Source organism: Saccostrea cucullata, unplaced genomic scaffold, assembly GCF_032062105.1.
Source record: "Saccostrea cucullata isolate Sc308-1 unplaced genomic scaffold, CSIRO_AGI_Scuc_v1 ctg144, whole genome shotgun sequence".
NCBI classification, from domain to species: domain Eukaryota; kingdom Metazoa; phylum Mollusca; class Bivalvia; order Ostreida; family Ostreidae; genus Saccostrea; species Saccostrea cuccullata.
In genome coordinates this window covers 150,905-174,506 of record NW_026930936.1, presented here as the reverse complement: position 1 = coordinate 174,506, position 23,602 = coordinate 150,905, and the positions used below count along the sequence as shown (strand labels likewise).

Sequence of the window (23,602 nt, the reverse complement as noted above, 5' to 3'; positions counted from 1 at the left end):
GGGTTTAAGTTTGCATGATTACAAATTATTATTCATTATAGTGAGTTTAATAGCTCTAATAAAGTCCAAAAAGGAAAAAAAAAATGAATGTTTAAGTTTCTTTGAATTTTCAGGTATAGTCATTGTTATCTAATCAAGACTTTCAATACTGACTTGCATTTTTGAAAGTCAAAGGGTGGACTAAATACTGTAGTTTCATTAATATTCGTTGAGCACCAATATTTGAGGATTTCATTTTTGAGCAGATCCACAAATTTTAATGTTCATAGAATTAAGAAATATGTTATTCAATTGTATAGACAATGCTTTTGTCCACAAAATTACATATCCTCGAAAACATCTGTTTTACAAAATCCACAAAAATTGATGCCAATGAAAATTAATGAAACGACAGTATCATAATGCTTGATAGAAATCATTTAGAACACTATTTATACTAGTATATTTATGATAATAAATCTCTTGTTTATCATTTTAATGGGTTTGTGCCCCATTGTTTTTGTTGCATAATTTGAAAATGTTTTAATCATGATAATTGTTTGAAAATATGCATTGGAATCTTAGGATTCCTGATTCCCTGGTTAACTTGGACAGACCTTTGTAAAATGCATGTTCCATGAGTTTCGTTGTGTCATTTAAACATAACGTTTGTGCAATAATGTTTTGATTAAGTCTGTATTCACTGGTGCCATAAAAAGTGTTCCTATGGAGAGATCATTTATGAACACTATATATGTTTTTGAAACATTGGGTCAAATTTTAGGGAACCCTGCTTGATTTCATTTTTTTTGTTATTTGTTTGACCCTAATAATTTTTTTCTTAATTCAGTAAACACTGCATGTACAATGGAGTTTTTATTATTTTTTAAAGTCTATTGCACAGTGTTATAATTTGTTAATTCTTGATGTTGAATCTTATTATTTTTTTTTTACTTTCAAAGTCTATGTACAACATTTTAATTCTCTTCCCAATATTTCATTTGAAGTTTACACAATTAATCATTCAAATGCAAATGACTGAAGTTTTTACATGGATTTTAAAAGATGTTTATTCTGTTTATGTTACACTTTTCCAAAAAAGCCATTAATTTTGTTTCTATTAAAATTAAAGCAGAAATATATCAGCTTGGTGTCACACATCATATTAATTGTGAACTTGCAATTCGTCAGATTTAATTTACATATTTTACATTACAGTGGATGTAATGATTTTGACTGAGAAAAACTGCAACTTAAGATGTTTAATGAGAACATATTCATGAGCTTACAGCTAATGTAATGTGTACACATGTTATAAAGTTCTTTGTGTTTTGTTCATTGTATGTCAATTCTAAATAAATTTGTTTAACAGAATAATTTCTTTCCTGTGTTTTTATTCAGTTTAAGCATATTAAGTATCTGTAAGATCTTATATTCCTTACACTGAGAACAGACTTTTCAGGTGTGTGATTTGAAATTAAGTTGTTGATACCCTGAAACAGCACCTTCTCAGTTGCCTGCCTCTGGACACTGGACAGGCAATATTAGTTATATAAAACCCACTGCAATGGACCTGAAATTTGTGATCATGCAGGGTTTACATGTAAGTCTACATGATTACAAATTATTATTGTGTTTAATAGCTCTTAGTGTCCAAAACGAAATGAAAGTTTAAGTTTCTTTGAATTTTCAGGTAGAGTCATTGTTTTCTAATCAAGGCTCTCAATACTGAAGTGCATTTTTCAAAGTCAAAGGGTGGACTAAATACTGTGGTTTCATTTATATTTGTTGAGCACCAATATTTGAGGATTTCGTTGTTGAGCAGATCCGTTTACAACGTTTTTGCATACCGGGTCATCTAGAAGAAACTGACTGTATATAAAGATGTAATATATTGAAATAATGAACAAATGGACAGTATTGAAGCTCAAAGTTCATTGAACAATACTTTGGAGCAGAGCAAATACTGATCTCTAAAACAGAGGTGGGATAAGGTGACATGGAGGAGTGAACATCCCCCACCGGCCGGTCACACCCGCCGTGAGCTCCTGGCCAGGATCAGGAATAATGGAAAAATTCCATCGACAATAACATTCAATGTACATGAAAAACGTTAGTCAGCATTTGACTAATAATGATCGATAGTATTTTGCTGAGAAGGCTATTGTATCGACTATAGAACTTACGAACTGAAGACTTTAATCGAGACTGCTGATATCCTTGTTTCATTAACTTGTTTGTAAATAAATTACTTCCTTTTAAAAATTGTTCATATGTAGGGTATGATTTTGCGTATCGAATGACGTGAGATATATAACCTCAGAATGAAGGTGAGGATTGCAAATTGTTGCATCAAATAAAGAGCGAAATAATTGAAGTAGAAAATAGAAAAAAAATCTACAAGAACCACGGATCATGGTAACAATGAAAAGAATATTGTAAATGGATTAACTTTTGGCAATGAGATTTGATAATTATTTTTTACATAGACTTAAGAAAAAAGAATACATATAAGTTGAGACTAAATATAACCAATTTAAATTTTACAATAATAAAAATGATAATAATAATAATAATGATAAATACGTACATGTATAATGGAATTATAAAGAATACATAATGTTTCCATGTAAGCATGATGGGCCACCTTCCACATATTCAAGAGTTCATAATGCCCCCATGCTAACTCAAAGACTCCACTGATTTTGTTGACCTGTTTGCAACCTATTTTTTTCATTAACAAAATTCATACAAACTTTTTTCAGCAATTTATGAATTTGTACATTTTCATATGAAAATTCTGTAATATACTGATATGCGTTTAAAGATGATTTAACGAAATTAAACAAGGTATCTTTTAATTTAGTTGTAACAAGTTGTATTTGTCAACAAAATCCTACTCCTGCTTAGCAATACTTAGTATATGAAAAATAAAACAAAATATCGATTTTAATGAGATGACAAAAGTTTCTATTATTGTTGAAGTGCAAAACAAAACAAAAGATCGGCTTAGAAAGGGACAGGTGGTACTCATGGAAACAAATTCAAATACACATGTAGAATGGTGTAATACCTAGTTTCGAAGAACTCCACAGTCATTAGAAATTCCAGATTTTTTTTTTAAATGAATTAACATCTCCAAACATCTCCAATTAAAACTAAATTTATAGAATCAGAATCTTTTTTCATCAAAATTACGACAACTAAGTCTATTTATAATATTGATATATTATCGAACCTTACTACTACTGAAGCTGTAACTTTGTTGTGGAAAGAGAAAAAAACTACGTGTATATATCCAAATAGTTCAAGATCTTTTTTTTTATTCATACAGAATTTCTGGTAGCTGGTCATTAAGCTGACGGAATAAAATAGAAAATTCACAATGCCCTACAACAAAATATTTATTGAGTACGCCACCAGAATCGATGTCATCATTCTATACTACGACACCTGGCCAAACTAACTTCTGAATATCAGTTATTAAAAAATTCTATCAATTCGTAGTTCGATTTTTTTAATAGACATACCTAATATGGAGTTTGAAACTTTGGTGCGATTGTTATATGCAGACACATCGTATGTTTATTTGGGTTTTGTGGGTTACCATTCTAACCTCTTGTCTGCTCATACCATATCTTCTCAATGGTTAAACATGTAAGGCTTTACAATGAGATTTTAAAATTACAACAACAACAAATATGTGTTCCGTAATTCGAAACTATCATACGAGGAGTCATAAAGAGTTTTAAACTGTTTAAAAACAGAATATTACATTATGTAAACGGGGTGTGTTTCTGAACGAATTTCGTAATACCCGGTACTGATATTTGATCTCGCCAAGCTTTACTGTATTTTAACATACATTGTAATTCAGACACAGCAGATGTCAGGAATGGAACCAGCCATTGTTTTAAACTTTATATTGGCGTTCGTTTCTCTGACTTACGTTTTAAGTCAGGTTATACCCTGTGATAGTAACAGTTCTGGAGAAACTTGTTTACTGGCCAAGGGGTTTGATGACTATCAACTAGCAAGATGCTCCTCAAATGAAGATCTGGAGCCGCAGGGATTCCAGTGCGAGGACAAATGTACCAATGCATGCTGGCATCTGTGTATGTTCGAAAAGTTTGGAGAAAGGAATGGAAGTGTTTCAGAAAACTGTTCTTGTAAGCCGTATTTTAGAGACTTGCCCTCCTGGTGTTACGAGGCTACAGGCCACTGCGATTTTAATCAGAAGTGTACTTTCAGCAAATATGGCTCCCTTTGTCCACCACCTGAAGCTGGTGGTGTAGGAATGGAAACGCCCATGTTTTACAACAACCTGTGCCCAGTCTTAAATAATTTCTTCGGATACCTGGACTGTGAAACCAATATTTGGCTAGACGGATTCAGGAGATGTCTTCAACAATATTTAATTGATTCAGTTATTAGGATTACTGCGACTTGTAGTGATCTGAAAACGAAAGGAGAGGACGCCCTGAACATTTGTATACAAGCGAACTATAGTGGTAAAACTTTTTGTGGGCTGTCAAATTCTAATGATCAAAATGATATAAGAAATGCCATAAGCCAGCTCCGGGCACTTGTAGAGCCCCAAATTCCCTCTTTCAACATCACGAGTTTTGATTTTTTGAACTGTACCAGTAATTAGCCATAAAAATTTGTGAACAAATTCATTGTACAATCATATGACGTAAAGCAATATAACAGTAACTGGTTAGTAAGACTAGAAGCCTTCAAAAAAGATTGATGATATTCTTCGTGCCTTTGTTATTGTACGAAAGAAATATAACACCGCCTTTTATGGGACGAGAGGGGACTGGCAGAATGAATTTCTCTGAACAGCACCAGTGATTTTATATAATGACGATGAAATCTTACCTAACAAGTGATGAAAGGTTAAAACTGCGACGACCAAATTCTGCTGATCTATCCTCACGATACTGGTGGTCTTGGGTCGACCAGTGGTCGTGAAACCCCTTCTTACGGCCACGAGTAAACTCAAAACTCCTGAGTTTGTTTTATTTTATCCTGAGGATATACATGTGTATTATAATCATATAAAGCAGCTGTTTTGTTAATATTTTGTACTTATATTTAAATTGTTTGATTATATTTGAGACTCAAAGAAAATATTGACAGTATGTGTGTATAATAAGATTTTTTTTCATTCAGTCTACTGGAGTTTTGTACCAAAACATCACGTGCACTAAACTTCATGACCGTCATATTAAACTGTGAATTCGCGCAATATACACGACTTCCTTGTTAACTTTACATTATTCTCTGCTCACTTCTCTTCCTGTTCCTAAAAATTAATTAAAATAGATATATTTTAAATTATTCTCTCTGCTCACTTCAATTCCTGTTCCTAAAAATATAATTAAAATAAATATATTTTAAAATATTTTAAATTCATGTAAATAGTTTGATATGACAGACTGAAAAAAATGATACAGGAGCTTAAACAAACCGAGGAATGAATAAATGTTAAATACGTCGTAGAAATATTGTTTAGATAAGATCTTTGTTTTGCATGTTTTGAATTTTATATGGAGAGGGTATTTATATGTACATTTTACCAAATCCACTCAGATTTTTATGTATAAAATTATGACTACTGATCTGATAATAATTTTTTCTCTAGGTCAATCATAAGGACACTTTCCATGTTAATTTAATATATCTTAATTAACTCTGACACTGTATGTTTACACATTGCTATATCATACTTTTAGAAGAAGGCTTAAGTGAGCTATCTTCATCGAAAATTTACAGGGTTGTCTGTTGTTTGTCATCTGAAAACTTTTCACATTTTCTCCAGGACCCCTGAAACAAAAACAATCAATTTCAACCAAATTTAATACAAAGTTTAATCTTTTTTCAAGTCATGTACCTCTAGAGGGATGGGCCATAATACATGTAAGTGAATGAGGTTTTGCATAAAATATATAGGCATAAGGAATCTACTAGGTAGTTACACATGTACTAGTACTCAGCTATGCTTTGTGGCCCATAGTTCTCTTTTTTATATGAAAATATTATGAAAAATAAGACAAATACTCAAAAATTCATCCCCCTCTTGTTTTGACAATTTAGCAAAAGAATTGAATTAAATATATAATGAAAAATTATCACGAAATTCATCTTTTATCACAGTTTTACCAAAATATATTGATTTATATTGATTATAAAGTAAGGTCATGTACCTTAATTTATAAAACATAAGCATTATAGAAATTGTTATTTCCATTATGTGTAGTGCAATGTTAGCATCTATTTATCTTTATTTAGCATAGATCTTTTTATACTGCATTCTACGGTTGAGTTGAAAGTATATTTTAAAAAAAAATATCAGAATACCAAGTCACAAAGCTAGATGTTGAAATCAATATAAATATTTATAGTGTGTAATTTTTGATTTTAAATATTTTATGTTTAAGTGCATGATATAAACTTTATCATTAAGCTTACAGTATATAAGGAACTTAAAATTCGTCGCTAGAGAATTTTCTAGCGATCTGAAACATGTCACAATACAATTCCAAGTTTGGAAAGTTACATAAGTTGTTTTTTTTTCTCCCGTTGTATTATCTATGGATTTAGACGTAAGACTTAGTATTATCTTCATTAAGGATCATGGTTTAGATATGAAGTTAATTGGCAACTTGTAAGAGTTTTTTTTCAGAATTTTAATCTGTAAAATATATAAGATCTAATTGTTACAGAACTGCATGTACTATACTTAACATACAGGAAATATTGATTTTAAAAAATTCAAGCATATGGCAAGCCCTTTTACTATTTATTCGTGAAATAAAAAAAAAATTTAATAAGAGAGATATCTCTCTAGCATAGAGAGATATCTCAATAGCTTATAGAGATATCTCTTTGACTAAAAGAGATGTCTTTATACCTTAGAGAGATATCTCTTTAAACAAAAGAGATATCTCTTTTCGTAAGAGAGATATCTCTTTTAGTTAGAGAGATATCTTTATAAGCTAGAGAGATATCTCTTTAAGCGAGAGAGATATCTCTTAAAGTTAGAGAGATATCTCTTTTACAAGATTAAAGAGATATCTTTCTTAGTTAGAGAGATATCTATTTAGATTTTCAAAAAGAGATATCTTTATAAGCTTAAGAGATATCTCTTTTAATGAAAGAGATATCTCTTTTTCAGTGATCCTTAAAATAGAATAATTAATTCTTCCCTTTAAAACGAAAGTGAAACAGGAAGTAAAGTCTCTGGAATAAATTCGATGTTATAAGAAAAGAGATTGAGCAAGCAATTACCCAGAATAATATATGTACTGTGTAGACAAAAATGTATAAATCCCTTACTTGAAACAACAAATAATAATGGCAACTTTGTTGATAAAAATCTAAAAGTTTAGAATTCAGGAAAACGAAAGTAAGCATATTTATAATTTCGAATGCAATGGACCGAATTTTCTCAGCTTATGAAATAATCATGCAACTGTTTCTAATTTGAAATCTAGACAAAACTGAATTATTTTGATGTTTAATAAAGCTATAATGTAAAATATCATGAATATGTCGACTTTAAAAATACTTTAATGTACTTCCGTCAATAAAAAGCTTACTTCCGGTAAAGGGGGAAGTCATTTTAAATGGAATTGAAATAAAAATAATGAAGAGATATATCGATCCCTTTGCAATAAAAGATATCTCTTTTTGCTTAAGAGATATCTCTTTTGGGCACTTTTGAAAGATATCTCTTTCACTTTAAGAGATATCTCTTAAGATAAACTAAGAGAGATATCTCTTTTACTTTAAGAGATATAAACTTGGAAAGATATCTCCAAAAGCAAAAAAGATATCTCTTCAGGTGAAAGAGATATCTCTTTAACGTTTAGAGATATCTCTTTTCACGAAATAGATATCTCTCAAAGAGAAAGAGATATCTTTTCAAGTGGAAGAGATATCTCTCTAATAAAAAGAGATATCTCTCTAAATATAAGAGATATCTCTCTAAATATAAGAGATATCTCTCTTAGTTCAAGAGATATCTTTTTCTCAAAGAGATATCTCTTAAAAATGAGAGATATCTCTTTCAGTTGGGAGATATCTCTATTTTTCAAGAGATATCTCTCTTAAATGAGAGATATCATTGTAATTTTAAGAAAGATTTTATTTTCCAAATAAATAGCAAAAGGGCTTGCCATAGAAGCACGTCAAAAGGATTTAAAAACTTCTACATGAAAAGAACTCTCCTGTGATGTTCCATTCAACAAATAAAGCTTTCCACGACGTTTTATCAATAAACAATATTCATAATCATTCCTACATTGAATTGATTCGATGTATTTCTCTAAACTTGAAATACTCATTAATAGATACCACAAATACGTTTACATCACAAATAATAGTTAATTAACTTCAACTTACCATTTTTTAAGGTGGCAAACTAAACTTTGTCAACGTGCAAGAATGGTACATCTTTATGAAAGATTGTTATGTCTACATTAAATTTTGTAACTTGTATGCCAAAATAATAATCCAACGTGTATGTCAACATAATTAGCTTGCATGTTGACATACTTTTCTTGCATATTGATATAATTAATCTTTTATTGTGACGGCAGAAATATGCTACCATACTTATCAAGTGCATAAGCATGCAATTTATGTATCCCAGTTGATTCGTTAAGTACTGTACGTATGCACGTCTAAAGCATATTATCGATATACAAGTTGATGAAACAAGAATATCAACGTTTTGTTTTCATTCAACATTTTGCAATTTCTAGGATCGATACAATGACCTTGTTAGCAAGTACACTCTAGCTATGTTCATTACTGTTTACGGGTTTTTCCGTTTACCCGAACATGACAAGGAGCGCACGGCGTGTGAGACCATTATACAGTTGATGCTTACCCTTCCAGGGCACCTAAATTTACCTGTGATGTTTTAACACTGCTTGTGTCATTCGACTTTTAAGACTAATTATTGTTCGTTGACTCCATTTTTCATGGGAAAGAACACAGTTTTTTTCTTGTATACCCCGCAGAGAGAATCAATTACTTTTAAGATATTCAAATTATGTAATCTCTACAATATCTGAAGACTTTATCGTAATGTGATATTCTCCTCCTTCAATTAAAAGAACATTCTTGAGTTTAATTCTGAACAAATTTAAGAATTTAACTCAGGTGACCTATTGCTATCTGTTTTCGTCCGTCGTCGTACGTCGTCCGTTGTACGTCAGTCATAAACTTTTGAACAGTTTTAGCTTCTTCTCTGCAACCGCTCAACCAATTTCAACCAAATTTGGTACAAAACATCTGTGTGTGAAGTAGAACAAAATTATTTAATCTCATGGTTCCTGCCCCCCTGGGGCCTGAGGGGTGGGGCTAAAACCACCAAAATTAATGCAATCTTTAAAAATCTTCTTCTTCATTGTTGGCATGATTGTAAAAGCAGTGAGCCCTCTACCAAAATTGTGAAATTCATGGCCCCTGAGTCAGGGGTTCTGATGTTAGGGCGGGGCTAGATTATATAGTGGAAGTGCATTATTTCTTTGAAAATTTTCTGCTCTGCTCCTGGGTATTAAACAAACAAACTAAGTGAATATCCCCCGGTATTTATGATGACCAAGAGTGCTTTTTCCAAAATTTTGAAATTCATGACCCCTGGGTCAGGGGTTCTGGTGTAAGGATGGGGCTCTATTGATTATATAGTGAAAATGCAGTAATTCTTCAAACATCTTCTCCTCTACTTCTGGGTATGAAATAAACTAAATTAGTAAATAGCTATAATGAGCAAGAGTGCCTCTTCCAAAGTTTTGATTTCCATGGATTTGATTTGTTGGGTCAGGGGTAATGGTCTAATTTATGTTGAAATAAAATTTACGATAAAATTTCCAACATTTTGAAATATGTTGCCCCAGGGTCAGTGGTTACTGTGGGTTGAGGTGCACAACTGGCTATAAAGTGGAAATGCATTTTCTCTTTGTTACTCTGATTTACCTCTGGGTATTAAGTAACCAGTGTAAGCATGCTAAGTGTAAAAATTATGATAAGCAATGGTGCCTTTTTTCAAAATTGTGAATTCCATGGCCCCTTGTTTCAAACAAACCAAATTTAATTGTTGGAAAGTTGTTACATGATACTCGGGTGACCTATAAGGCCTGTGGGCCTCTTGTTATACTTTGTTAATTTAATGTATTTTGTGTGAATTCCATTTTTAGGTCACCTGAGTAAACTATCTGTTTTCGTCCGAAGTCGTGCGTCGTCCGTCCTGTGTTAACATTTTCAGCTTCTTCTCTGCAACCGCTTAACCAATTTCAATCAAGTTTGGCAAAAAGCATCTATGGGTGAAGGGAAACAAAAATTTTGAATTTCATGGTCCCTGCCCCCTGGGGCTGAGGGGTGGGGCAAAAACCACTAAAATTAATGCAATCTTTAAAATTTTCTTCTTCTTTTTTACTCCTGGACATCAAGCAGTGAAACTGTTGGTATGATTGTTATCAGCATTGAGTCTTCTACCAAAATTGTGAAAATCATGGCACCAGGATCAGGGGTTCCGGTGCTAGGGCGGGGCTAAATGGAATATATAGTGAATACTGCATTATTTCTGTAAACATTTTCTTCTCTGCTCCTGAGCATTAAATAAACTAACCAAGTACAAAAATATGGTGAATAAGGCTGCCTCTTCCAAAATTGTGAATTTCATGGCTCTAGGGTCAGGGGTTCTGGTGTTAGGGCGGGGCTCTATTGATTATATAGTGAAAATGCATGAATTCTTGAAAAAATCTTCTTCTCTGCTCCTGGTTATTAAGCCAATGAACTATGTACATAGTTATAGTGAGCAAGAGTGCCTCTTCCAAATATGTGAATTTCAGGGCCCCTGGGTCATAGTTTCTGGTTTGAAACATGAACCGAATTCAATTGTTGGAAAGTTGTTACATGATACTCAGGTGACCTATAAGGCCCATGGACATATTGTTGAACTTATTTCCCGGAACTTCTAATTGAGTTCTTTTCCTTTTCCTATTTGAATTAAAGAGGAAAGCGGATTTGGCCGATCAAACATCAACAAATTCTTTCATTTAAGTTTTGCAGATGACATGGAAAAGTTAGGAAAACCAAATCGCACAACATGCACAACAAAGGAAATAGATGACATCATAACAGCGCCCTCTGGCGGAATCACTATGTTACCTAGCAATGCCTGTGATGAAGTATACCCTGGACTTTTTATAGGAGAAGAGTAAGTTTGGTTTTTATGCCCCTGTAATCGGAAATCGGGGTCATATACCGGTAATTTGTATACCCTTTCCCTCCGCCTTGTCTTTCTGTCCGGAAAAAATAATATTACTTTTAACGTTCACAGTTTGATTGTCTGAAGCTATGGCTTTCATATTACACATGTATATTACTTCTGATAAGGCTTTTCTTAAATTGGTAGCTGTAGAACTGTCAGTAGCTCTTCGAAAAAAATATTTTGACAGACCGGAGAGCTACGGTGCCACACATTGAAAAGAAGATGTATATTTATAATTTTTTTTAATGAGCTTTCCTATAGTTAAAAGACCTTAGCTAGTCCTGATTAAGATTAATATTTACTCATCAGTTAGTTGGGTTTTCCTTTATTTTCTTTCTTTTTGAACAATTTTATAAAACTTTTTAGGTCAATTGGAAAAAGTCGAGTCGGCTTACGGGACATGGGGATAACCCATGTAGTTAACACAGCAATGGGAAAGGGCCAATATTTTGTCAACACAAACCACGTGATGTTCCAGAAAGTCGGAATACAGTTCTATGGATTTGAAGCCATGGACATGTTGCACGTTCAACTTACACCATTTTTTCAGAAATCTGCAGACTTCATTGATCAAGGATTAAAGGAAGGTGGTAGGTGATACAAGTGCATTCAGCATTGTTATTTTTATAGTTTTATATATATAACGTAAGAGTTTATTATTTTAACTTTCAATTTAATGATAATGTTAATTGATTTTTAATGTTTTAAGTCCCTTGTGAGAAAATTTCTCTTATAAAAGACAATACCATTTTTTAAATTCTCGCCAAAAAGAATGTTACTTTCACTTTTAACTAGCAGTCACTTGCTAGATTTGACGGGAACAAGACTCAAAATCCCTCCTAACACGAAGCTAGAACCCAACACAAGCCGCCAACTACAACAAGCTGATGCAATGTTCTTAAGAAGTAAATTTATTAAATCCAATACAGCCAAAAAGTGGGTATGTACTTATCAAAAACCATTGCACTATTTTATGTATCTTTAAGTAGTCTACTTGTGTGCCAAAAAATCAAACTAGAGAATAAAAGAGAATAAAGATTCTTATATTGTAAAATTGTTCCATATGTCTTGAAATTTGCAACAATTCTTTAATTCATAGATTTTATTTGTGCTTTCACATATGCACACTGTATAATAAAAAAAGATCAATGTGCAGTCAGTAGTTAGTACATGTACACACATTTATTTCTACATAGTTATAATTCATATTATACATTTTTAAGTCACCTGAGTAAACTCAGGTGACCTATTGCTATCCGTTGTTGTCCGTCGTTGTGCGTCGTGTGCCAAGTTAAATTGAAATCAGACTAAAATTGTCCGTTTATTTCTACATAGTTATAATTCATATTATACATTTTTAAGTGCGCCGTGCATTAAAATTTGAACATTTTCAGCTTTTTCTCTGCAACCACTGAACCAATTTCAACCAAATTTAGTCTACAGCATCTATGGGTGAAGGGGAACAAAAGTTATAAATTTCATGATCCCTGCCCCCCAAGGACCTGAGGGATGGGGCCAAAACCACTAAAATTAGTGCAATCTTTAAAAATCTTCTTCTGTGCTCCTGGACATCAAGCAGTGAAACTGTTGGCATGATTGTAATCAGCATTGAGTCCTCTACCAAAATTGTGAAATTCATGGCCCCAGGGTCAGGGGTGCTAGTGCTAGGGCGGAGCTAAATAGACTGTATATTGAAAATGCATTATTACTTTGAAAATCTTCTTCTCTGCTCCTGGGCATTAAATAAGCTAACCAAGTACAAAGTTATGTTGAATAAGATTGCCTCTTCCAAAATTGTGAATTTCATGGCTCCAGGGTCAGGGGTTCTGGTTTTAGGGTGGGGCTCTATTGAAAATATAGTGAAAATGCATAAATTCTTTAAAAATCTTCTCCTCTGTGCTTGGATATTTGACCAAAGAATTATGTCCATAGTTATGATAAGGAAGGATGTTTCTTCCCAATTTGTGAATTTCATGGCCCCAGGGTCAGGGTTCTGGTGTTAGGGTGGGGCTCTATTGGTTATATAGTGAAAATGCATTAATTCTTTGAAAATCTTCTTCTCTGCTCCTGGGTATTAAACAAACAAACTAAGTACATAGTTATGATGACTGAGAATGCCTCTTCTAAAATTGTGAATTTCATAGCCCATGGGTGAGGGGTTCTGGTGTTAGGGCGGGACTCCTTAATTGTTTATATGGTGAAAATACATCAATTCTTTAAAAATGTTCTCCTGGGTGTTGTTGTTACACAGTCTGAAAATTTAAACTAATACATGTACTTTGAAATCTGCTCTTTGATATTAATCACCCATTTTTGATAAAATGAAATTTATAAAATTTCCAAAATTCTGAAATACATGTATATTGCCCCAGGGTCAGTGGTTCCTCTGAGTTGGTGTGCACAACTGGTGGTTGTAAAGTGAAAATGCATTTTCTCTATGTTACTCTGATCTGCCTTTGGGTATTAAGTAACCAAAATAAGCATGCTAAGTGTATAGTTATAATAAACTGTAACAATGGTGCCTCTTTCAAAATTGTGAATTTCAAGGCTTTTGGTTTAAAATAGTCAAACCAAATTCAGGTGTTGGAAAGTTGTTACATGTTACTCAGGTGACCTATAAGGCCCATGGGCCTCTTGTCATTTTAGCATTAAATATATGTTGCACTTAAAGCGAATATATTTTTGAATATATTAATATCTTAAAGTAAATAATAATATTCAATCTAAAGCTTAAAATGATTATCAATTTGTCATTTTATAATTTTTAAATTCAAATTGATGATCAATATATGATAATATTACTAAACATTTGCCAAAGATGAATTAAAGAATGAATTTTTTTTTTGTATTAATTGTTGAAAGATTTTAATATTGTAAATTAAAGTAAATTTTATCGATTATAGAGAATGTTTAAATAATACGTTTTAATCATTTTATGGCAAAGGAAAAGTTATGGTGCATTGCAAAGTTGGAGCAAGTCGATCTGCAACAATAGTGATAGCGTTTTTGATGATAAAGCGTCACATGACCGTACAAGAAGCAGTACGCATGATCAGAACTAAGCGAGAAATAGCACCAAATGAAGGCTTTCTGCAACAGTTGTGCGATTTGAATGACAAACTGCACATTTCTGGCCACTTTAACAAGACACCAGATGAAGATCAAAGATAACTGTGGATATGTTCATAAAGTTTACTTGTAAATGGGTTTTTTTCTGTAATAGATACGCGTCTCTGAGGAAAAATTGCTCGTTTTTCCTGTGTTTGATATCCTAGATCATCAGTGAAAAAGAGTATGCTGAGATTCTGAAAACAATATAGGAGGTTTATACCAAGTCGTCTGATCTACATCTAAACATAACCTTTACAATTCAACCAGGGCAGGGGATCTGAATATGACTGTATTGTGTTGTTAATACTACAAGTACTAGTATCCTGCCTCGATCTGACTGAAATCAAATATTACACTATTACAACTCTTCTTCAAGTTACCATTATGAAGTACAGTTTAAAATTGTCTCGTATTAAATTATGTTTTGTAGTAGATTATCAAAAAGTCACTGCTGCGACGTAAAGACATTGGATGTATGAATTCAACGTAAAACATGTACAATGATTGAGTCTAATTGTGCTTTAAATGTTTATTAAGTAAATTACTCAGTCTTTCGTTAACCTTGCTATAAAGCATGGGGTATTTTATTTATACTTTATTTGTGTGTCCTTAACTTTTTAATTGTTATAAAGTAATTTATTGCTGGAGGTTTTTTTCATCTTAATTTAATTTATTATTATTTTTATACATGTAGTTCTCATATGAAACCAAGAAAGAAAAGACGACATATTCACAAATCCTTCTTAACTTTAATTTTTTGCATCTATATCAAGGCTTACCAGCTAAACTGTCTGCATTTTTTTTTTTTTTTTTTTTTTGCTAAAATGGTCTTACTTGAAGAGAAAATAGTGATCGAATATCTCTGGTTCTATAGGTGATTATTAGTATAATGAAATGTTAGTTTTGCTAATTCTATGAAGACAAGAATATGATTACAAATACGGACATGTACATTTATATTGATAATGTTGTTGAATTTTATAGAACTTCTAAAATCTGGAAAACAAAACAGAATCTGTTGCTTTTTTTCTGGGACATTCCTCCCAGACATTTCCTTTATATACATAATTTAATGTTTAGCCAGTGTTGTTTATGTTTATTAATGAAGAGGCTTTCCCCCGTAATTTTTAGATCAAGATATTTATTTATTCATATATATATATAACAGGTGTATTTTCTTATTCAGGAAAATCTGCTTTTAGATTTTCTAATATACATATTTTTCTCCACGTGCTTTGTATTCTAAAATTATCTTTACTTTGAAGATACATTGTATTTTTTAAAATTTTGAAAATAGTGGAGTATATTAAATGATTAATTTTTGCCAAAATCGGTAGCCTAACATACTAAGTACTTACCTCGTCATTGGTCATTTGCAAAATTATTTTGTTAAAACACATTCTGATTGCACACACACGTACTCTGAAGTTTACATCAAAATGATGCTTGAGTGTCTGATTGACAATATCTATGTGGCTTTTGAGACCAGGTCCTCCAACAATCTACTGGAATTCCCATGGGTACCAATTGCTCTCCGCTATTAGCAGACCTATTTTTGTATTCATACGAAGCAGAATTTGTGCAAAATCTTATGCATGAAAAGATGAAAACACTTGCTATGGCCTTCAACTCGACATTTAGATGTATCGACGACGTATTGTCAATTACCAATGAACATTTCCATTCCTATGTCGATACGATATATCCTGGTCAGCTTGAGATGAAAGATACCACAGAGTCTGATACATCTGTTTCATACTTGGATATTTTACTTGAAAAAGACACTAATGATAATCTATCAACCAAGCACTATGATAAAATTGATGACTCTACGTATGAGCAATTCCTAAATCGAGGTAAATTATTGACAAACAGGTTGATGAAACAAGACTTTCAGCAGTCTCGTTTAAAGTCATCATTTCCTAAGATCTATGGTCGATACAATGACCTTTTCAGCAAATACAATTTATCATTTAGCCAAATGCCGACTGACGTTTTTCATACTAATTGTTAGTCCATTATTTATACACTGAATTGACAACGGGTTTTTCCGTATTTTCCCGATCATAACAAGGAGCACAGGGCGGGTGTGACCGGTCGACAGGGGATGCTCACTCCTCCATGGCACCTGATCCCACATCTGATGTTTTAGAGGTACGCGTTTGCTCTGCTTCTATTTTGTATTGTTTTATGGGCTTTGATATTGAATACTGTTCGTTATCTCCAAATCCTTCGTGCACGACTTCTTATAATTTTTAAACAGACATTTCCCGAAATAAATAAAGAATTGTATATATTTGTCATGAAAGACAGCTGCTTTTCAAAGAAAAGCGAAACTTTATATCTTGGCAAATTAATCTTCACACTTACTTTCTGAGAGCGATGATGATTCTACACATAAGTAATAAGAGTTAGATTGTAGGAGAAGGTACATGTGTTCCTCTTCGGCAGTATTTATGTAGTCTTTGGAAACCGGATCTTATTACTATCTTTTAAAATTCTGTGGATCTTGACTATGCCTTACTATTAGCAAACCGCTTTTAGCCATTTAACAAAATTATTTTAAAATTCTTATTCTACTTTTAGATATCCTGATGAAATTTTATCTATTAACATTCACACACACTTTCGATATACCCCGTAATAAAAGAATAATAAACACGACTGTGTATGACATGTCTGATTCACAGCTCTTTTTTACGGATAGTCATTGTACTCTAAATACTAAACATTTACAATAAATATTACGATTATTTCCCACCTTTATGTTAAAATATACTATTAATACCGGTATTATCTAATCAATATAATAACAGTAGTTGAAGTCTTCTTATAAAGCGGGATTAAAACTTCAAAAGAATTTTTTTTTAAGAAAACACAAGAAAACGATGTAAAAAGAATCAACATAAGGGGATCAAATGGGAGAGTGGAGGGATCCCTCACATTCCTGTTTACCCCTTTTATCCCCACCACGACCCTCCTCTTCTGCCATTCCTTTGCTTTATTTTGCTCCTTCCTCCTCCCTATTTTATGGACTTTTTCTATCGTCCCCTGTCCTCCCTAACCCACCCTCTGCTTACCTTCCACTTACTCTTTCCCCCACCAAGGCTAAAATTTTGATATTTAATCAATAGTATTATATCAAGTCTGTCAGAGAGAAAAATGACATTTAGAAGAAAAATGCTACCTAGTTATTGCTGATGAGTATCAGTGAGTATCAAATGCTACAATAGTTTGTAGATACTGAGTACGTATATCAGATATGTATGTGTAGGGGGTATGATTGTAAGCATATCGGCAATTTTCAATGAAATAAATGTATCCGAGGATAATATTTATTGACAATACATGTACGTTTTATCGAAAATATCATAAGCATATAAAATCAGCACCGAAACACGATTGAAAAATTAACATGCATGCGAAGAAATTTCACACGTACTTAGATTAACAAAATAAAAACTTCATGATATATTAAAATGTATTGATATGTGTATATATAATTCAAGACTTTTCACCCATATCGATACGTCGTATAACCGTATACCAGTGAAGGCGTTCAAAGAAGACGGTATGGTTTTAGCTTTATCGTTCCCTAAAAATTCAATGTTTTTAAAAAGTTTTTGAAATTGAATCAAATATTTGTCGAGTTTATGACTGTGATAGATCAGAAAAGAATATGACATAAAGGAGTACCATTCTGGAAATATGACGTAATTAATTTAATGCATTTCTCTGCTTTAAGCAGAAAAGGCCTGAGAATAACTCATTTCAAGGGTAATTTTCTTTCAAATAATAGTGTCCACAGCTATTGTCCACTTTAATTTTTTGATATGTTGTGCAAAAATCAATGAAAAATCACATATCTGAAAAACTTTGTGGGCGATGCCTGTGGACAATTTTATCTGAAAGAAAATTCTATTGAAAATTGGTGTCTTCTGCAAAGTTTTAAGAAAATACGGATAATACACATATTTATGACGTCACAATTAGCATTTATAAATGTGAGGAAAATAATTTGTACAATTTTTCTGCATGGAATTTCAATGATTCAGAAAGCATGACTTTTCATCTTTTACTCAAATTTCGTTTGCCAAGAAAATCACAGGGCAAGATTCGTATTGAAACTATACCTTGCTCTTTAAAACTATATACACACTGTCAATGCCTACATAGGTTCTTAAAGTGAAATACTTTAATAGAAACGTGAATAATTTAAAATAAATTGCATAGGCTTCAGTTACTTTATCTATTTTGTTCTTGAATAGCTACTGTTAATGGACCTTGAGGGGCGAGACAGAGCATTTTTCCTGCAACAAAAACACGCTATGATGAAACTCCTAAACTCCGTATTCAAAAAACCATATATCAGAGGATTTACAGCACTGTTTATCAGGAATGAGCGAATAAAAATTTGAAATGCTACCAGTTCCGATTTCGAGAACAGGTTTGGCTCGAATTCTTTTGATAATGTTCTCCATGTCATAAGGGACAAATATGGTAAAAAGCTAACGATGAAAGCGATTGTAATTGATAACATGATTATTGTGTACTTCTTTGTTTTAATGCTGTGAACACTCATTTTCTCCTTGTGTAAATTTGCAGAGGGCTTTGCGTTTCCGGTTTCCGATGTGCTTGGCGTGTTTGTTGTCCTGTTGACCTTTTTGGAAAAATCTTCAGAAGGTTCCCGAACTTGAATAAATTTTTCAGTTCTAATGGATTCCTTTCTTGTAGAATCCCTGTTAGTGAGTTCCGACAAGGCAAAATTAGATCGTGGGGAAATAGGCATTTTCTCTGACGAAGTAGTAGGACGATTGTCTTCAGGCAAATGTTTTATTCCATCAGAAATATTAGATTCATCGCATTCACATATTTTAGTTGACTTGTTTCTCGACATGAATTTCATCGCTGTGATTGTTGTAGGTCGTCTGCTTTCTCCACTAGGAGTCACGACGACTTCTTCAAACTTGGAAATTTCTGAGGAATTCGAATCTGCAACGGAACCAAGTCCAACTGATTCTTCTGTACATTGAGTAATGCTACTTTTCGGTGGTGCAGAATTTTTTCTTTTTCGCTGTGCATAAAACCGGAAGTCTCGAAGGTTAAAAATTTGTTTCCCAACGAGACAATAAAGAACGATCAGGGATGTAATGGCTATGATGAACATAAGAAATAAAATTCCATTGTATAAAGTAATATAGAATTTGTAGGAATCGTCACGCCTTGTGGTACAATCTTGACCCACTGCACCAGCAATTTCTGTTAGATTCAATTGCACAACAGTATAAAACACGAAGCTTGGCCACGAAATACATAAGGACCCCAAAAGAACACATGCTATTATTATTCGGGCCATTTTCATTGATATTTGGGAATCAAACGGCTTGCAAATTTTCCGGTAGCGATCAACTGCAATGGCAATGAGAATTGATCCACTTGATATGGACATAAAGTAGTTCACAAATCTTAAAAGTCTGCAAGCTATGGCACTTTCAAATGTGTAAAATCGAATTAAATCAACGATTTCTAGAGGCATGGAAATAACGCAAACGACAAAATCAAAAATGGCTAAAGCCACAATAAACATGTAAGATGGAGTCGGTTTCAATTTTAAGCCATAAAAGAATGCAATGACAGGGTTCCCGACGACACCGATGACCATGAGGATCACAACGTAAATAATGGCGGGAATAAGCGCCTCCACCGCCTCATCGTTCAGTTCTTTGACATACTCACTAGCACTGATATTAGTCATCCTGCAAAATTCGGTGCAATTATACAGTCTATGAAAAAAAGACTGTTTTAAAACACTATCAGAGTTTTATGTCTTTAATATTAATATTTCCCATCCTGACTATTTACAAGGAAACGATTATTATATTTAGGTTCTTCCGTTTCCAACGGAAGACCTTCTGCTGATTCTTAAGCTTGTGATTAAGATTATTAAGGTCTTCCGTTTCCAACGGAAGACCTTCTACTGATTCTGTTGGTAAAGAGTATTATTATACCCGCACTTTATAAAGAAAGTTTGGGTATATTGTTGTTACTCATGTTCGTCCGTCCGTCCGTCTGTCACACTTTTCTTCCCTGAACTCCTCCTACATTTTACACAGTAGCTTAATCATCTTTTGGGAGACGGTTGGTGGTGTCATGTAGATGTGCAGTAAGGTTTCGGAATTTTGATTTTGCCCCAGGGGGTCAAATGGGGGTCAAAAAATGACGTTTTTTATGCAAAAAGCCCCGTCTTCCTTGAACTCCTCTTACATTTTACTCAGTGGCCTAATCTTCTTTTGGGAGATGGTTGGTGGTGATATGTAGATGTTCAGTAAGTTTTCGGAATTTTGATTTTGCCCCGGGGGGTAAAATGGGGGTGGAAAAATTACGTTCTTTATGCAAAAAGCCCTGTATTCTCTGAATTCCTCCTTAATGTTACTCAGAAGCCTAATCATCTTTTAGGAGAGTTAAATATTTTGAAAATTAGGTAAAGCATCAACGTCAAGGGGTAAAAAAGCATCGCATGCTGGGAATCATCTTGAATTCTTATGAGTAATTAATGTACATGTCAAATGTGAGAGTCATATCTCTTCTCAATCAAAAGTTATAAGCAAATGCAACATTTTTGAAAAGTAGGTTAGGCTTCAAGGTCAAGGTCACAGAGTTAAAAGTCATGATTTATTTGGAAAGGTCTTATCACAGGTAATAATAATAATGTACATGCATTATGATATGAATGCCCTAACTTTTCTCTTTCAAAATGATGAATTTATAACAATTTATCTTTTTTGCTAGTAGGTCAAACTTCTAGGTCACAAAAAAAATCATGCCATTCTCACAGGTAAATACTAGTACATAAGTTTAATATGAATGCCTTGTCTCTTCTCATTCAGTAGATATGACCGTGATGACCAAGGTTAAATTTATTGAGACAGATGGACAGTCTGACATACAAATGTACATATATGAATTGGGTAAAATTGGCCCAGTGGTTCTAGAGAAGTTAAAAATGTAAAAAGTTTTCAGACAAACAGATGGACGACGCGTCACAACAGACGTTATATGATAAGGAAACCAGAAAAACTCAAATGAGTGTTTTGAAAGGGTTACAATATGGTTACAGTATATGAAAAGCTGTTTTTTCTTGCAGAGATATGCATTACCAACATATTCATGTTTTATATTTTTTTAGTAATTTGTTTGTTTGTTGTGAATACATCTCTCTCGGGAACTTTTCCCTCATATGGAGACACCACCAAATAATAATGAAGACAAGATGTGTTTGTGAAACACTGATGCCCCTGTATGGAAGCCTATGGCGAAGGTTGAAGTTTCTCAAATATATGTCAAACTCAAAGGTCAAGGTCAAATGGTTCAAATTGTTGGTATCAGAAGAAAGTCTTATCACAAGGAATACACATGTGAAATAAATAATCCCTAGTACTCCCTGTTCAAAAGTTAATTGCCAAGGTTAAAATGTTTTTTTAAGTGGTTCAAACTCTAGGGTCAAGGTCAAACATATTTATACCTGTTGACAGTTCATAATGAATATACATGTTAAGCATGAAAGCTCTAGCACCTACTGATCAAAATTTAGGCCAAATTTAAAGTTTGGAATTTTTCTTGTAAAAATGTGTAAAAATCCTAGGTCAAGTGATCAAGAGGTCAAAATAAAAGGTCTTGTCACAAGAAATAAACCTATGAAATGTGGAAGCCATGTGTATAGCCCATCCCACTTAAAACTTATGGGCAAGGTTAAAGTTTCTACAGCCAAATAGACACTAGACAGACATACTGTAGATCACTTAATTTTCGCGACATCTTATTTTCGCGAGATAGTCATTGACTCTTTTTAAGGGAGACAAAATTTTCACGAATTGTGGTCATTGCTCTATATAATCTTATGGAATTTTGTTGTACGCGAGAATGAAATTTTGGCGAGCATACCGTCTCTCGTAATTACGCCAAAATAAAGTTTTCGCGAATAAAAAGTGATTTACAGTAATATAAACACAAGAAACAAAATATGTATAATTAGTCAAAAGGGAAAAAATCAACTAATTAATTGGAATCACACAATAGATTGTTATTTCAGGGACAGGGAGTGGCTAGGGAGATTGGACCCCCCCCCCCCCCACCTGGAATTTGCTTTGTTATTTATTTAAACAAGACTATATATTTATATATATATATATATATATATATATATATATATATATATATATATATATATATATATATATATATATATATATATGCGCTTTCTGGATCTCATAATCCGTCTTCAGGTGTACATAAATTGAACTGATTCAGTTCAATTTATGTACACCTGCATACGGAGTTTACATAGATACGCAAGCGCATGCTCTACGTATGAACAATTTCTAAAGGACTTTTACGAGAAGCACTGACTTTTACAGTTGAATATTTACTAGGACATTTAAACCTGTATCATCTACGGGGGTGCAGAATTGACAATGGATAAGAAAACCTTTCTAGTAGTCATAGTAATGGTGTTAGGGGCACTTATATGTAAAGGCCTGGATTTGAGGGTACGATGGTTGTCGTTTTCTTCCAGGACAACTTATTTGTGCTTTGTTATTTTAGTTGAATTAAATGTTAAGCTAAATATTTATATCGTAAAAGAGCTGCCGTACACTGTCCTAGTGTGAGAGTAATTCGTCAACTATAAAAGACAAACAAGTTGATGAAACAAGACTAACAGCAGTCTCGTTTAAAGTAATCATTTGGTAAGTTCTATGGTCGATACAATGACCTTGTCAGCAAATACAATTTATCATTGAGTCAAATGCTGACTTATTTACTAGGACATTTAAACCTGTTCATCTACAGGGGGTGCAGAATTGATGGATAAGAAAACCTTTCTAGTAGTCATAGTAATGGTGTTAGGGGCACTTATATGTAAAGGCCTGGATTTGAGGGTACGATGGTTGTCGTTTTCTTCCAGGACAACTTATTTGTGCTTTGTTATTTTAGTTGAATTAAATGTTAAGCTAAATATTTATATCGTAAAAGAGCTGCCGTACACTGTCATAGTGTGAGAGTAATTCGTCAACTATAAAAGACAAACAAGTTTATGAAACAAAAATATCAGCAGTCTCGTTTAAAGTAATCATTTGGTAAGTTCTATGGTCGATACAATGACCTTGTCAGCAAATACAATTTATCATTGAGTCAAATGCTGACTACGTTTCTTATACTAATTGT

General features: G+C 33.0%; 2 protein-coding genes across 2 annotated transcripts; one reads left to right on the top strand and one right to left on the bottom strand.

Moving 5' to 3' along the window:
* The first annotated feature begins 3,621 nt into the window (after window positions 1-3,621).
* Window positions 3,622-14,872, top strand: LOC134230670 (uncharacterized). Its single transcript, XM_062712507.1, has 4 exons — window positions 3,622-4,502; window positions 11,068-11,215; window positions 11,636-11,859; window positions 14,214-14,872. The coding sequence occupies exons 1-4, from the start codon at window positions 3,866-3,868 to the stop codon at window positions 14,438-14,440; spliced, it is 1,236 nt and encodes a 411-aa protein (XP_062568491.1). The 5' UTR covers window positions 3,622-3,865; the 3' UTR covers window positions 14,441-14,872.
* A 3,757-nt stretch (window positions 14,873-18,629) lies between these two features.
* Window positions 18,630-20,148, bottom strand: LOC134230675 (D(2)-like dopamine receptor). The gene has a single exon (XM_062712512.1). The coding sequence runs from the start codon at window positions 20,133-20,135 to the stop codon at window positions 18,630-18,632; it is 1,506 nt and encodes a 501-aa protein (XP_062568496.1). The 5' UTR covers window positions 20,136-20,148.
* Between the last annotated feature and the right edge of the window lie 3,454 nt (window positions 20,149-23,602).